This window comes from Moschus berezovskii, chromosome 1, assembly GCF_049115385.1.
Source record: "Moschus berezovskii isolate FMDL1 chromosome 1, NW_MosBer_1.0, whole genome shotgun sequence".
In the NCBI taxonomy this organism is placed as follows: domain Eukaryota; kingdom Metazoa; phylum Chordata; class Mammalia; order Artiodactyla; family Moschidae; genus Moschus; species Moschus berezovskii.
In genome coordinates this window covers 44,010,288-44,028,077 of record NC_142460.1, presented here as the reverse complement: position 1 = coordinate 44,028,077, position 17,790 = coordinate 44,010,288, and the positions used below count along the sequence as shown (strand labels likewise).

The window sequence follows — 17,790 nt, the reverse complement described above, 5'->3', positions numbered from 1 at the left end:
TTTTTATTCTTTAACCCTGTTTTTGACACATTAGTCAGATGAAAATAAATACCAAATAGATTAAACTCTCTAATGCATCTTTAGGACACACACCAGGAGAGAGATCATTAAGGTTTACTGCTTTTAAAAAAAGTCCTATTGAGAACAAACAACTCTTTCTATTTGTTTTGTACATTAGCTTCAGAGATCCATTGAGGAGGAGCATGCTTTGCTAAATGAAATAGTAAACCTGAAACTTTCAACAAATTATGACAATAATTAGCTGGGGAAGTATCTTAAAGCAAACAGACCTCTTCAAATCTCATTCATCCAAGCATTCAAGTATAAAAGGAACCCTCTTGCTTCTATAAACAAACAACTCCTCACATTTCTCACTATTTGTTTAGTCAGCAAATATTTTTTGACTAGAACTTTTCTTGGTTAGTTGTTTATTTTTTCCACTTACTTCAGAAAAAGTAAACAAACAAACCTTGGGGGAAATATGGTCAGGAGAATTGCTTTTGCAAAGGGCTGACTAGATAAAAGCGAACAAATATATATATATATATATATATAAATAATCTACCAGAAAATGTAGATTAACCATAGTGAAGAGGCTTACAAAGGCATTCAGATTTTGCTCATATATTATCAGTATATATGTGTATATATATATATATATATATACATTAAATTGGTATGTGATCATAGCTTTTTAAAGAAATGAAAATATTTTTAAGCAACTAGCTTGCCAATTTTGTTTAAATTTATTCTGCATCTAAGTCCAACCTAGAATGTCTGGAAGGAGGAAAATGAATTAAGTGGAAGAGGAACAGAGTGATTGAGAAGTTTGGAAATCACCAATATTTTTCTAGGTATCCAGAATCATCTAGACATTCAGAATGTCTCCTAATAGTTACCTGGAGGAAGATAAGTTTTTTGGTTTTTTTTTTTTTTTTTAAATGATACAATGCCCAAATAATGTGTTAGTTGCTCAGTCATGCCTGACTCTATGTGACCCCTGGCTCCTCTGTCCATGGAATTTACCAGGCAAGAATACTGGAGTAGGTTACCATTTCCTCCTCCAGGGGATCTTCCCGACCCAGGGATGGAACCTGGGTCTCCTGCATTGCAGGCAGATTCTTTACCATCTGAGCTGCAAGGGAAGTCCAAATCATATACCTTGCAAAAATCATTTTTCTTACCACATAGAAGACCAGTCTGAGAATCCCTCACATACTTCTTGTCAATCCAAATTCTTCCAAGCCTTTCACCTAATCTTGTGTAAACTATGAGTAAAACTACACAAGGCTGAGGTCTGACTAGACAAAGTGAAATACACCTGAGAGACATGGATGTAAACTTGCAGTCAAACTTCTTTACTGAGAGTGATGGGAAGAGGAGGCATCGGTTGAGGGATAAAAGGCTGAAAGGTGAGCAATGGATGTACTTGCCTATCTCTGTTAAGTCCCATGAGTGTAAACAACGCTATCGGTAATATCTATTTGGCAAAGGGAAGTGTAGCTGGGCACATGTACTATTTGGTACCTTGGGCTAAATAATTTACTCCTGTGGATCAACATGCACCACCAGGAAGATGCTTAATTCATTCTAGCTCACTGTAGGGTTAAGCAATGCTTTCTTTCCCTTATAAGCAATGGCAGGGAGTCTATAAATGGAAATTATTCCATGACTGAGAAAGTGCATGACACCCAGAAAGTGAAAGTTATTACAGGAGCAGCACTGACTATTTCAATTATTTAAGACCAACGAACTTCACAAATCACTCTCTAAATCAGATTTCCTCAATGTGGGAGTTCCTTTGTATCCATTTTCCACCTTTGGAAGCAGTGTTAGTTTTTTTTTTTCAGATTGCTTTTTGAATGCTGAAATAAAAAAGAATTTCAAGAAAATTGTCTCCTAGTATAAAGTGACAATCTAGTAAACAGAAAACCGAGTATCTTTGAAACTAGTGACATTTAAAAGCTGTAATTAGATCAAAACAATGAAAACAGAAAAGATTAGTGTAAATCTTTTCTATTTTTAAGATTTAATTTTAAACTGTTAGCTGTTATTTATTAAATAAAAATTAATCACTTCAAATGCACATCCTTTCAAATCCAAATTTGAAAGTAGTTTTATTTCAATTAAAAATTGAGAGGACACAAAATCCAGGCATTTTATGTACTAATAAAACAGTGCAAGCTATTATTTTGATTATGAGTTCATTTACCAATTTAACCAAAGATTAGTCTGCTAGTTCAATATTTCACATCTTAAGTCTCTTACCTCGGACTGTGAGGGTAGCAGAAGCTTCTACTTTTCCAACCCGATTCTCAGCGATACACATATATGTGCCTTCATCTGTACTCATTGCCTTTTTAATTCTCAGTGTGTAATCATCTCTGATGTCATACCTGTGTAGAATATGGATTGGCTTTATTCAATAACATTGGTTGCATTTAGACAACACTTAGTATTCACCTTCATTTTTTTCTTTTATACTGTATTTTACCTAAAACACACACACACAACATTCAGTCATAAAGTATAACTACTTTGATTAAAGGTATTGCTAATAAGATCAATAATTTCATATCTGATCTCTAGCTGTTTGATTATTAATTACCTATAATTTAGGTATCTATACAACTCTGCATCAAAACCATCAACAGCATTATTAATACTTTGGCTTTTTCTGATAGATCTTAGTATAATAATAGTGTACGTTTCAGTTTCTTGATGAGTTATATTTTGTAAGTTACACTACCTTCAAATATATGATTTATTTTTAGGCATTATGAATATAATAGAGCTGAAATATATTAAAGAAGAAAATTCTCTTACTTGTTGGTAAACTGACAAAAGGGACTTTGACTAAAATAATTAAGAAGGGGTAATGGAGATCAGTCCTGGGTGTTAATCGGAAGGACTGATGCTAAAGCTGAAACTCCAATACTTTGGCCACCTCATGGGAAGAGTTGACTCACTGGAAAAGACTCTGATGCTGGGAGGGATTGGGGGCGGGAGGAGAAGGGGACGACAGAGAATGAGATGGCTGGATGGCATCACCGACTCTATGGACATGAGTTTGAGTGAACTCTGGGAGTTGGTGATGGACAGGGAGGCCTGGCGTGCTGTGATTCATGGGGTCGCAGAGTCGGACACGACTGAGCGACTGAACTGAACTGAACTGAATCCTTTTTTAAATTAGCGACATTAATGTTTAAAACATCAACATGACTTCGAGTGATTTCTGGAAATGCACATCGTCAGCTCTTTAACAAACATTTATTGTCACACTTCTATTCTTTAAGAAGTACACTGACAAACTAGTTCAGAAAAAAATTCTAAAAAATTTTAACATGAATTTTTAAGAGCTTGCATATGAATGTGCTCTTACTAGATTCAAATAAAGAATGTATCTTTATATTCTTTTCATATATGATTTTTCTTCTTGATTTTCACTGATGGTCTCTGTTATTTCACACACACAATTTTGCAATAGCTTCTAGTTGATCACACTGACTGTCTTTCCCATACACACCACACTGCTAAAGCTGTACTTCCAAAATATTACTTTAATTGGTTCTATCTGATCACAACTAACTGACTTTCTATTGCTTTAAGGACCAAGAAAGATTTTAGGCTTTCAATGAAGACTATTATTATTAGATTTATTCAACTTCCAGCTTCAGCTAAAAGAATAAAACAGTTTATCATGATTTTCAAGTTGAAGCATCGACCTAATAAAAGTTCTGTCTATGAACAGCAATGTTTATGAACCAAGCATGACAGCTAAACTCAACAATCTTTGCTCCTTCAGCCTCCATCCTCCAATTGTGGTGGTTCCTTTTCTTTCTGCATGTTTTGGGTTCAACTTCCACTGATTTACAATGTCATAAGTCATGAAGGAGAAGGAAATGGCAACCCACTCCAGTGTTCTTGCCTGGAGAATCCCAGGGACGGGGGAGCCTGGTGGGCTTCCGTCTATGGGGTCACACAGAGTCGGACACAACTGAAGTGACTTAGCAGCAGCAGCAAGTCATGAAGGAAGCCTTATTATCCATCACTCTTGTTTGAAGCTATCCATAATCGCACTAGGAAACTATGACTATTCTCTCCTCAAAACAAAACAAACAAAAACCCACCACCAACCCCCAGAGAGCAAACGAACAAACAAACAAAAATATTGCTACACCAATTATTTTGCACTTGCTCACATTTTGTATTGTCTTTGTTGATAAACCAAATTTTGATAAAGGTGAGATCCTGTCTGCTTCACTCACTGCTACAGCCGCAGTCCCAGCATAGAGCTTTTAACATCCAAGAGCATAACTAAGTGGTTAAGAGCAGACTGGTTTTCGAGACGTTCTGATGATCTATCCAACTTCTTGCTCGTTTTCTTCTAACCACATGGCCTTTTCCCGCTTACTTAACATAACTACCTAATTATTACTGTCTCTTTGTACTTCTCTTATAATTTCAGGGAATGCCCTTCCCCTGCAGTGTTCTTTGCTGATCATTCTTGACTTTCAAGATAGCCCAGATATTCACTCAAAGATGTCTTCCTGTCCAAACAATGTAAAGTAGTTCTCTGCTCATCAGTTACTTTCTAAAATTATTTTTAGTAGTTTTTATTCTTTGTTTTCATATTTTTGTTACATTTAATACTTTTTGTCTTCACAGAATATACCCCTATCAAGCTTTTGCTTGCTTGTTTATTGTCTTCCTAGTTTTCAAGAGCAGGTATCTTCCATGAGAACAATAACTGGTTCTCTCTTGTTCCAAACCATATAACCCCAACCCCAGCAAATAGAACCTGACATCTTGGATATCCTCAGTGAATGCTTATTGAGTGTATCATGAACCATCCAACAAATGCTTAAAATTCTTCAGTAGTTCTCTCATAGAATGGTTATTAGTAAACTAAAAGGTAAATTAACATGAAATACAGAACTCTATTATATCAAGAAACAAAGTAATGTTATTAGTTTTATATATCAGCAATTAGTTCTGAAGTGTAAGTTAAATCAAACAAAATATTATAAATGTTAACACTCAGAAAACTTAATACATAAATGCTACCATGGAGACAGAGTTAAAATAAAGGAGTCAGCAAATCCTGACCAGCAATCTAGACATTTGAGTTACATATTATCATTATAAATTTCTGTATGTAAATTAGTAATATGAAAAACAAAACTCTTTGCACCAAAATAAATGAAATAATTCTAGAAGACTATTTTAAACAATTGTGAGGACTACAGGAGAACCAAGTAAAGTTTTGTGCTTTGTTCAACTCTTTTGAGTATATTAAAATTATTTCAGCAACTAGAGTGATTTTAATTACATGTATTATTAAAATAATGACAAAATGTATTTGCATGGTGTTCTTAAATATACTTTTTAATATATTCTCATAGCAATTTTGGTAGGTAAGGAATAAATTTGCTATAACCTGTTTAAAAAATTAGAAAATTTAGGCATAGAAACTTCAACCAGATATTATATAGTTTATTTTTACACTTTATAAAATATGGCATATTGGAACCTGAAATATAATGTTCAGTTTTACTCCCTACATATCAAGAAAGGAATTACAGACATAAAAATTGAAAAGGTGACATACATGGACTTGAACTCTTCATGTGTAAAAGTAATAACTTCAAAAAATACTATTGAAGTCTAGAAAACCATGAAGAATATGAATCTGTGAACATAGAAATACTTGGAAAAATCCCCAAATATCAATATTAAAGAAGAATTCTTGAAGCTTAAATAAAATACCTTTAGGATACGAGGGGGGAAAAGAATGTTATAATTATAAAATATAAAATTTATAATTATGAAAATATAAGAGAATACATGGATACTGGTTATTCCTAGAAACCAGCAGATTATAAATTCTGAGACACAGGGAAAAACTGAAAAGTTCTCGTGTCTAGTATAATGTCCTCATTTTAAGGTTATAAAAATAACACTTGCTATTCAGAGTCTAGGAATTCATCAGTAGCAAAAGTTTAGACCATATTAAATACTAGCTCTCCTGGCACATTCTTCATCAACTATATTACAGTGGTTACAACTTTCAACAAAGATAAAGTATAAAGATTCATTTTTTTTTAAGTCATGATAAATGATTCTATAGAGGGAAATTAAAAGGATATACTACCCAAATGGCAGCTGCTCCCACAAGATTGAGTTGGTACTAGAATTTCAAGCCTCATGGTATGAGTACAGAAATTTACACTAGATACTGTAAAATCCTAATTGCAATGTGCTCATTTGTGGACTGAAATCTGTATGAAAGCAAGTTGTGTGTGTGTGTGTGTTTTGGCTCGCTAATGTTTTAAAATTATTGAAATAACTGATATTTAAAATTGTGACACTTTTGCATAGAAATTTGGATTTCAAGGTCTGTCTTCCTCCAAAGTACACACTTTTTCATCTTCATAAAAGTGCCTACGGGGATCTAATTCAACTGTACAACTGGAGACAGTGCTGCTCCTTCCAACATGACTGGAACACTGTGCCAGTCTGTAGCCTGAGCCCTGACAATACCCACAGTCCGGGAGACTGAAGCATGTCACAGTACCTTTGTCAAATTCCACAGTAAGATGTGTCTCAGGTCAGAGAAATGATAAACATATAATTGTGATCAAATCAGCTCTTACCTCCAAAAATATAAGATACATGAGGGTTGGTTTTAAAGAAATTATGTGTAAGTAGCTTCAAAACCCAGAAAGAAGTAAACATTTGGCTCATTGCTACTTTCACATTTAGGCAATCTGAAGCAAAATATGATAAAGCTCCTCTCCCAAGGCCACACACGTTGAGACAATTATAGTCAGGGGAAAAATTGTCATGACTATCTACTACCAGTCTCTGCTTTCTCTAACAGGTCACGATGTCTCTGAGACAATAATTTGCCTCCTCAAAGTACATGTTTCACAAGCAATTAGGTGTCAAATATTTCCACAGGTCCAATAACTGTGACCTTATTTCTTTTATTTCTTTCTGGTAATAGTAATCTCATTGATGCTTTACACTATTTGATTAGATAACTGGGGAAATATTAATTTTCCCTAGACAGCAAATATTACTAATATAAATGATTATAAATAACAGATCCTTATATTTAATGAGATCTTTACAGTTTATAGCTGAGATTCATATAAGATTTCACAACAATAAATGACTTAGAGAAAATGCCTATTTCCAAACACCATTTTATAAAAGAAGATACTGAGATTGTGGTCTCCAGTTATAGATTGAAATCGATGTCCTGTGCATCAGTGTCCATTCATTTCTCTAACACAGAGCAACACAGCTTTTTCACTTGATGTGTGTGTTTACTGCTCTGTGTACATGTGCTTTGGGCAGGTGTGTATTTCTACATCAGACTCTGTGTCTCAAAAACTCCAGAAAGTAACTTTTATCAATACTTTTTTCTCAATATTACTCTAAAACCAACTGTAATCATAGAAGGTTCACAAGTGTGTTTCCCAAAATATATACACTTTAAAATTACTGTTTTCTTAAACAATCTAATGTAGCTAAAATTTTCTGATTTGTTCTTAGTCTTCTCTACATTGCTGTTGTTTTATCGCTAAGTCATATCTGACTCTTTTGCAGTCCCATCGACTATAGCCCGCTAGGCTCTTCTGTCCATAGGTTTCCCAGGCAAGATTGCAGGAGTAGGTTGCCATTTCCTTCTCCAGAGCTTCTTCCCACCCCCAGGATCAAACCCGTGTCTCCTCCATCTCCTGCATTGGAAAATTTTTTTTTTAACCACAGAGCCACCTGGGAATCCCCTTCTTTACATAGTGGAGAATAAATTTGTAGTAACCAGAGCATACTTTGGTATAAAAGAGCTAGCTTTCACAAATGATCAACATGTAGGAGGTATTTTCTGACTTTAATTAAAAATAAGAAAAAAAGGAACATGGAAAAACTTTACTGGTGAGGAAATCCTAACAGAAATTCGGTGATTCTGATTGTGAAATATGCCAGTCTCAGACCTGTATAAATGCAGTCATTGTTGCCAGGTTTGATTAATGTCAGTGGTACAATCATGTGCTGACAGTCCCCACTATAAAGATATCTCTTTTTTTTCTGATATGAAACATTGCTGAAAAATGTAACCCAATCATATCTGGCCCCTGGACATCATGTGCTATCATCACTGTACCATGAATTGAGATTGATTGGTAACCAGCTGTGACAAAGTGGGAAAAGAAGCTCTGGTTTTTGTGGTGTTTTTTTTTTTTCCCCAAAATAAAACAACAAGAGAGAAAGAGAACTGAATTGTGTCAAACCACTACCATCTGTTCTGTTAAATAATAAACAAAGCAAAATAAATTAATTTTAATACTTAAAACAACAGTTTGTACGCAAGGTTATGTTTGTATGTGATCTTACATTGAATGAATATTCTTAAAAGTGTGTCAAAAGAGAAAATATTATTGATTTTTAATAAACAAAGTACCTTCTTAAAGTATCCTAAAATCACTTCCAAATTTAAATGAAATTATCTATCTTATTTCTTCCCGCTAAAGAAACCTTCTCTCACAACCAGTGGGAAGATTTCCTATAAATTTAAATTTATTTTGAAAATACCAAAAAAGGATTTTGAAAACTGGCAATAGTTTACAACATAACTACATGTTATGCATTTCTCATACTTTGCAATCCCCAATGTACCTTAGGCTTCTAGAGTAGGAACTTCTAATGATTTTCTGGCTTTTATGAATATAATTAAGATAATAGAGGGGCCACCTCCTCCAAATCTTCCACAATGGGCTACAGAAATTGGGGAGAGAAAAGACAAAAGGAAATATACTACATTTTCTACTACAAACTGGAATTCTATTATGTTCAGTTCAAGTCCTTGTATCTCATTGCCTTGTTTGAATTATGTGAGGGCTCTGCACTAATAAAACTTCCTGAATGACCTCTCTCATCTCAAAAGCACCTTTGTTTTTCATGAAGGAAATTTATTTCCTCAGCATTTTTAGTTTTTGAAATCACCTACTGCTCCTTGTTATAAGATGTCTGGCTTCAATTCTAGAATGAGTGTTTTGAATCAGCACTTAAAATTTTATTACATATCTGCTTTATTAATCATTAAGTTGGCCAACTATAAAAACTATGAATTGAACCAGGAAATATTTAATGTCTACAGAAGTAAATGTTTCTTTCCTTTTAGGGAGACTTGAAAAGTTTGTTTTCAATTTTCAAAGTACTTGCACTCAATCAAAAGAGCTGAAGGTCACCTGACACCTTTTAGATTCTTTCAGAAAATAAAGAAACGTCCGCAACATAGGCATTCTGTTATTTCAAATTCAGTGAACATTTAACTATGGAGCTTTAATATGATAATGTTATTGCCTTGTTAAGATAAAGTCTATTGCCTTGTTTTCAACAAAAGAACTTTTATGATAAAAAAATCACTCACTAATCTAATGGAATCATTCACTAATAATTAGAGTCATACCGATCAACTGATCAATACCACTATACAGATTACAGTAAACATGGAGATGTAGCCAATTAGAACTCAATGATATGTTTCAATTGCTCAAAAAGAGTACATATCAGAATCTCACAACTTCTCAAAGCATTCTTTTATACAACATAAACCTTCTCGGAGAATTTAAATCTTTTGCTTCTTTCACACTTGGCAGTTGAAAAAAGGAAAAGTGTTTCAATTTTTCTAAAATGATTTCTCTGCTCACAATTTTTCGAAGAAAATCCTTCCACAGACTATACTTGAAACTGTTATTAAAACTAACATAAGCAGTTCTTGGTAGCCTAGATCCCAGGTGATATTTTCTTAATCTATAATATTTAAAGTGTGTCCTAAAGTCAAGCTTTTAAATCACAATTGAGAGTTGGAACCCTGAAATGAACACAATAAGCCATTATTTTGCTGGCAAAGGGATACCAAGTGAAGTTGTCTGTACGTGATAGCCTGTGAGGATTACTCTCTTCTTTTTATCTATAATTACAATGCAGGCTAATGTTTACAGTTTGGGTGAATGAAACTTGATTCTTTCAGGTTTTGTAAGGAAGTCTGAGTAGAGCACTTAAGAGCAGTATGAAGAACAGATATCTCTTAAAAATTACAATTCACAAGACATTCATTGGGGAAGGAAAGAAAACAAGATTTTCAGATTAGACTTGTTGGGAAATTGTAGAGAAAAGTGGTCCCCGAGGAGAACTTGCTGGTCTCTACTGGAAGCTTATACTGAAAGCTAAAATGAAACTTGAAATATGATGCCATTCTGACTCTGTCTTCATTAACCAAACAATATTTTATCCTTTTATTTTTTGCTTTCCATAAATGCTATCCTTGTCATCTTCATCTTAACCAAAGCTAGCTCCACCCTTGTGAGCTTAACCCACCAGTGGAAAACACCTCTTGTATTCTCTCTTTAGAGACTAGAAGTTTCAGTGTTTTCCAACTAAAAAGTTAAGAGGAAAGAAGCAAACAAAAAAAGATATCTAAAATACCCATAAGAATATAACAACAGTTGACTTAACACAAAGCACATTTCAGACCATAGGATAACTTGGCCTGAACAACAAGGCCTTGAATGACTGCCAGGGATCCCAGACATTGACCATCTTGGAAGCAGAGCCCTAGTCTGGAGACGGGGCAATTAAACCAAACTACAGCTGAGTCCTTCCACAAAGGCCAAAGCACCCTGCTCACCCCAAACTAAAAGTTCTCCAAGTTTGAATCACTGAAGCTATGGCTGTCTGTTGAGTGTTCCTGTCTCTTTCATCTTCACCTATGGCAGACGTTGAAGACTCCAACAATTAATTTTCTTGGCAAACCTGTGGACACTTGTGAAATTCACAGTCTGATATCCTTGGTTTCCATCCAAGTTTCCATATTTTCCTGTCATCTTATTCTCTCATTTTTACCTCTTCCACAGTGAGTTTTGTCTCCTCTGATATAACGCCTCACAATTTTTTTTCTGTGGTCCTCTTCACAAAATTTTTCAGTGTGCCTTCTCAACTACCTGTTTGTTGACTAGTAAAACTTTCTTATATTCTATCTTTCTCAGATTTTCACCTTCACCTCCATGCATTAATGGAAATCTAGCTTTCTCCTGTGGGTCTGTGTATGGATGGAGGAAGAGAGAAAGTGAGAATATCTTCTAGCCATTCCAAATAATTATCCAGAGCCTGAGTTACTAAAAACATAATTTTTTTTTTTTGAAAGAGGTACGTATCCTCAAAACAAGCAAGACAAAATTTTAAAAGCAAGACCAAATGCCCTCTCCAATTGAACAGCAATCCAGTTTTCAAAGGGAATCTTTAGAATTTCTAGTTGACAAACATGACATTTAATCAGAACCTACTTCCTAGGGCTGTTGTAAGGATTAAATGAGTTAATGCATTCAGAGTGTTGAGACCTGAACCTGGCATATGGAAAATGCCCAATAGATGTCATGTAAGATTTTCCACAGCTGCCCATCACTTTTCTCATGTCTGCCCTTCAGAGATATTGTCTCCATTTCCCTTTGCCATTGTCTCATAGCAAATTCTGGAATCTGTCCTCAATTGGAATGGCTCCGCCTTTGAAACCTGAAGTTCAGTTATCTAATTCTGTTAAAATTTTAGATGATTCCTACTCTATTAATTAGTTTACAAACTGAAACTCTTCCTCCATATCTAGCACTCCTTTATATCAACACTTTTATTGTCCCACTGCCTTTTGGTTGTATTTGCCTAGGATAACCTCTATTATGTATTGATATTGGGCTTCCCAGATTACACTAGTAGTAGGAACCCTCCTGCCAAGGCAGGAGACATAAGACACATGGGTTTGATTGCTGGCTTGGGAAGATCCCCTGGAGGAGGGCATGGCAACCCATTTCAGTATTCACGCCTGGAGAATCCCATGGACAGAGGAGCCTGGTGGGCTATGGTCTACAGAGCTGCAAAGAGTCGGATACTACTGAAGTGACTTAGCATATACGTGCATAATAGTATACATATGTAAAGATATGACTATCAAATCATGTACTCGTCTTTCCACACTCATAAAATTAATTTCAAACCATTCTAGAGACATTGGGATTTTTATTTGGTTCATAATATCAGAAAGGATGTTTAATTATTTTCAAGATTATCCTTAATACTCAAGTATTATTGTGATAATTTTCACTAACCATTAGCAACACCTTAAGTACATTGCTTTTAAACACTTTTTAAATACTGCAGTATTATTTTAACTAATTAAAACGAAATCTTCAGAGTAAAAAGTTCAAATATATCACAATTAATGACACCACACTGGAACAAATGGATTGGTGAAGCTGGTTAAATTATCCTTCAATTTGAAAATAATTATTTTATTGGCATAAATGCACTTAAGACAATTTGGTTTTACAATAGGACTGGAAACTGCAACATCAGATTTGGAGAACTGGTATACCTCACAGTTGTGTGTTTGGTTAGAAATTAATCTTAACTTCATGTCCATTTAGAAAAGAATTTTAGAGATTACATCCAAAAGAGTCCACAGAAGTCACAGCTCAGAGCAGATTTTTTGATGAACAGTTCCCACTCTTCTTGCACCCTTCTGAGTTGGGAATGAACTCTCTGCAGTAAGGACTGCAATTTGGGATAAAACAGACTTTCAAATTTGCCATCTACTTAGTGTCCTTGCAGTATGAACATATTCCTTCATTGGTATTCACTAGGCACAGGAAAGATTTCTACCTCATCAGAGAAATGTTCATTTGAGCAGTGCTATGGAAGGTTCGAAAGGCTTTCTCTTTTTGCCTTCTGCCAACAGAAACCTTGTGAAATGTGAATATGGAATAATTCAGAAATTCAACTTAATGACATAGGAGCACTTATCATCAAATGTGTCACAAAACTTGTGGTTTGGTAGGTCTAATGAAAATGAAGGTTCTGACATTTTTCTAATTAAGCTACTAAACTAGTTTTATCAATTCAGCAACTATTTAATGAGGAAAAATATAAAGAAAAATTCCCTGCCTCATGTATTCTAGAAAATATGCAAAATTATACATGCATTCAAGTCATTAGTGAACCAAAGGGTGTTCCTGTGTTCATAAATGACATGTTTATGTCAAATCCAATCATGGTATCTGCTGTCTATTTCACTGGTGTAACCTACATAGTTAAGGCAATAAGAAAAGACTATTATCTTTGGAATCTATTTCCCTGAACTATATTCTATTATTTTTGTCCTGACAAAATCGTATAAAATAGCGTTGAGATGAGCAATGCCCAGATTCATCTCCTCCAGTAAATCAAGTTTCTCAGCCTCATCACTACTGACATTTTGGGCAGATTTTTCTTTGCTGTGCATAATAACAGGACGTTTAGCAGCATTCTTAGTGGTGATGGTGGTGGCTTATTTGCCAAATCGTGTCTTACTCTTTGTGACCCCATGGACTGTAGCCTGCCAGGTTCCTCTGTTCATGGGACTTCTCAGGCAAGAACACCACACTGGGTTGCCATTTTATTCTCCAGGGGATCTTCCTGGCCCAGGGATGGAACCAGGATCTCCTGTATTGCAAGCAGATTCTTTACCAACTGAGCCACCATGGAAGCCTCTCCCAACTAGCTGACAGTAGCACCTAATCCCTCAAATGTGGCAACCAAAAGTGCCTTCAGACTTTGTCAAATGTCCCTCTGAGAAAGGAAGAAGTATAAATTGTCCCGAATGAGAAGTACTGTACTACAATGAATGGGTATTTGGTGAGCTCCACATGTTAGATGTAGGGCTGGATACTTGAGGTTGAGAAAAATATGTGAAGGGAATTGGGAAGTCCAGGAGAAAGAAAAACAATTACAATAATGATGTCAGAGAAGTCTGAGGGTGGACTCCAGCTCTGCCAACTATGGGTCCTGTGACCTTAGGTGTGTAGTTCATCGGCTATAAGCTTTAGCGTCCTCCTTTGTGAAAAGAGGAGCTCCATACTTCAAGACTATTGGAAAGATCAATTATGTGTAACAAAGTATAACAACCTAACATGGAGTGAGACCTCAAAAATTACACTTCTTGTTATCTTAATATAATTTTTTTAAAAAACAAATCATTTTAGTGTAGTAGTTAAAGGGAGTGGACTTTGGGGCTAAGGCAATTGTGATGATTGTTCAGTTACTTGCATGTAAAGCATCTGTAAAAATTAACTTCTACTCCCATAATCAATTTTAAGACATACATCTTTCATATTTTAAATCTCTGAAATTAAAAATCATCTACCAGTATTACTATGAACAAAGCTAGTGAAGGTTTAGCTGAGTTATTTAAAATCCTAAAAGATGGTGCTGTAAAAGTGATGAACTCGAGATGACATATCATAGTTGATTTGGTAAATTTTTTTCTCCTTAACTCAGAGAAAAAATATTCTTGGATCGCACAAGTATGTAACTTGAATTCAGATACATATGCTATTATATATGATTAAAAGAATTTAGATTAAATCTTTTGACTTATTATTCATCCAGGCACCGAATGGTATAAATTTCAGTATTACTTTTAACTTCTTTTTATCCCATGAACCTTGATATAGTATCAATTCCTAATTTAAAAAAAACAATACTTTTCTTTGTACTGTCACTTGTACTAATATCCATGTTTGTGTATTCACAAGAAATACCCCAGTGTACCCACTAAACTACCTTTTTAACAACTTCCTACCCGAGAGGCCTATGCCCAAACTTTCTCTATTCCAAGTTACACTACATATAAATGTAAATATAAATTTTCTAAGCATAGATACAAGAAGACATCTCTATTCACTGTGCTGAGTGAATCCCCATTTCACAGTGTGTTTAGTATAAACACTTCAGTTGGAATTAGAAGCTTTCATAATAAAGCCTCAACTAACCTTACTAGCCTTAAGTGCCACTCCACTACACTCCAGGGAAACCGAATCATTAATTGTGGGCCTATACTTCCACCACCAAAGCTTTTTCATCTTGTGTCCATCTCTTGGAATAGTCTTCTTTTCACTTATAGAAATTCCATTCTTCCTTTCAGGGCCATCTCTAGTGTCACATGGGAATAGAGAAGCTAAAACCCTAAAGAGTCCTGTATATCATAGTCTGTATATAATTTTCCTTATTTAATAATTATTTTTTTTTTATATCTCATACATTCCTCTAAAATTCTTACCTTCCTTATCAAATTCTTGAGAGCAAACTCGTTTTCTTATGTTAGGTCTCAACACTAGAAATGTTTGATTAATGTCTATGGTTACTTTTGAAATTATTCATGCAAATATATTTTATTACCTACCTTGAAGATTTTCATTATTCCTTTGAGGTAATTGATATCTTACTATAAATTATGTTCAAAGTATTTTCTTTCACCCTCTTTATGAAATCTTTCAAATAAAGGTAAAAGTCCTGATTGACATTTTTGTTTCTGTTAAATGTGCTATAAATATTTGGACAAAATTATTAGAACATATGAGTTAATAAATGGATTATTTATAGCTTCTATTGGACTTTTTATAACAAATGTTATATGTTGTATGAATTGCAATAACACAGAATACTCAATCAGATATTCTTTATAAAGATGCCAAATGCCTATATATTTGATGAAATGAGTTTAAAGATATTATAATAACCTCTGCAATTGTGACAGTTATGCTCATAAGAATAACTAGCAAAATTTCTGCACTGAGATTTTGTCACAAGGCTATTCCATAGATCTACATGATTGGTCAATCACCTTCTAAGAAGAAACTGCAAATACTTTAATTTACTGGGAAAGGTTCACTGTGTCCCAATCACAACTCCCCCTGCCTAAATATGGTTTTTTAGGATGAAGCTCCAATGAGTTAATACTAAATACCAGCTAAAATAGATTTCACTAGAAATTGCTTCTTTTGTGGTAGAGTAGATTCTTATATGCTTTGGAAGCATTCTTTTATCTCTTATCCTTGGCAGCTGTATCTTTTTCACCCACTAACAAAGATATAATCCTCATTTATCTTGTCACCGTAATACTGGGTTTCAATTTATTATTTTTTTCCCCTTTTTTCTTTCAATTCATACCAGTTAACTTGAATATCTAGGTCAAGCAGCAACCTTCCCAAAGGGACAATTATAAGAAGTAAAAAATATATACGGGATTCCCTGGTGGCTCAAAGGTAAAGAATCTGCCTGCAATGTAGAGATGCAGGTTTGACCCCTGGGTTGGGAAGATCCCCTGGAGCATGGCGACCCACTCCAGTTTTCTTGTGTTTAGAATCCCATGGACAGAGGAGCCTGGTGGGCTACAGAGAGGGGCTGCAAAGAGTTGGACACAACTGAAGCCACTGAGCACACATGCACATATATATATAAACATGTGTTTTATATGTTTTCCTACAAAGTAGGAAATATAAAATCTGGAACACAGTTCAGCCTTTCAATTCATAACTGCCCATGGAACTATTGATAATCAAATATTATTAAGAAAATATTCAAAAATACTCTTAGTAAATTCAAAAGTGGCCTAAGAATGAAAAGATGAGTTAAATTATCATGCCCAAGATGAATTCATAGTTCTAGCATTTATCCTTTACTGAAGGAAATGGCAGCCCACTCCAGTGTTCTTGCCTGGAGAATCCCAGGGACGGCGGAGCCTGGTGGGCTGCTGACTATGGGATCACACAGAGTTGGACACAACTGAAGCTACTTAGCAGCAGCAGCAGCAGCATGCTATTTAATTCACCTGGCAAGCATTTCTTTAGCTTCTGATGTGCTTCTTGTTACTTAATTTTTCCCCTAGATACACTGTTCAGAAGAACATGGATATATTAATTTAAAATATTCTTGTGAGAATAAAGATAGCTATAACTTTCAATTGGTGGTTCAGTTCAGTTCAGTTCAGTCGCTCAGTCGTGTCCGACTCTCCGCGACCCCATGAATCACAGCACGCCAGGCCTCCCTGTCCATCACCAACTCCCAGAGTTTACTCAAACTCATGTCCACAGAGTCGGTGATGCTATCTAGCCATCTCATTCTCTGTCGTCCCCTTCTCCTCCCGCCCCCAACCTTTCCTAGCATCAGAGTCTTTTCCAGTGAGTCAACTCGTTGCATGAGGTGGCCAAAGTATTGCAGTTTCAGCTTTAGCATCAGTCCTTCCAATGAACACCCAGGATTGATCTCCTTTAGAATGGACTATGGTAGAAAACAGTAAATTTTTTTAAGATAAATTTATTTGATATAATGAAATTATTGCTTATAATTACCATTATAATGAAGAGTATAAAATCTCTGTTATGTATTTTACTACACAGATATATTTTGTGACTCTGATGAAAGTGACACTTCTAAATGCATTTACCAAGCTCTATTTTTCTAATCTTCAGCCACAATGGAAAATGGACAAAAGTTGTTCCCATCCAGTACCCCAAAGTAGTGGCCAAGAGTGTAGATTTTAGAGCCAGAAATCCTTGATTCTCATTAGGCCTCATTTTTCTCATTTGCAATATTGGGAGAATAACAGTATTTATATCATGTCCTGAAGGTAAGTGTATTAACGTAAAATGCCTAAAGTAGGCCTGATATAGAATAGACACTAAGTAAATATAATTTGTTATTATTATATTTATGAGAAAGGAAAATGCAATTAAAAATAATTTTTTTAAATCAGTGCTAGGCTTTTTAAATAAAGTCTAATAAACTCTTTAAATAAAGTGTTTAAATAGACTATTTTAGAAAAGAATTCAGGCAGGGTCAGAAACAATTTCAGATGAAAAAAAGCCCATTTACACACAGAAATCTGAGAGGATGCATGCAAAACATAAAAAGTAA

At 34.9% G+C, this 17,790-nt stretch overlaps 1 protein-coding gene across 5 annotated transcripts in view; it reads right to left on the bottom strand.

The window, feature by feature from the left end:
- Positions 1-17,790, bottom strand: part of ROBO2 (roundabout guidance receptor 2) — a 699,021-nt gene that overhangs the window by 152,949 nt on the left and 528,282 nt on the right. For all 5 annotated transcript variants that reach the window (XM_055424356.2, XM_088836149.1, XM_088836153.1 and 2 more), the window contains exon 6: positions 2,269-2,396. In XM_055424356.2, coding sequence (XP_055280331.2) covers positions 2,269-2,396 — 128 coding nt within the window. The remainder of the gene's footprint in view (positions 1-2,268; positions 2,397-17,790) is intronic.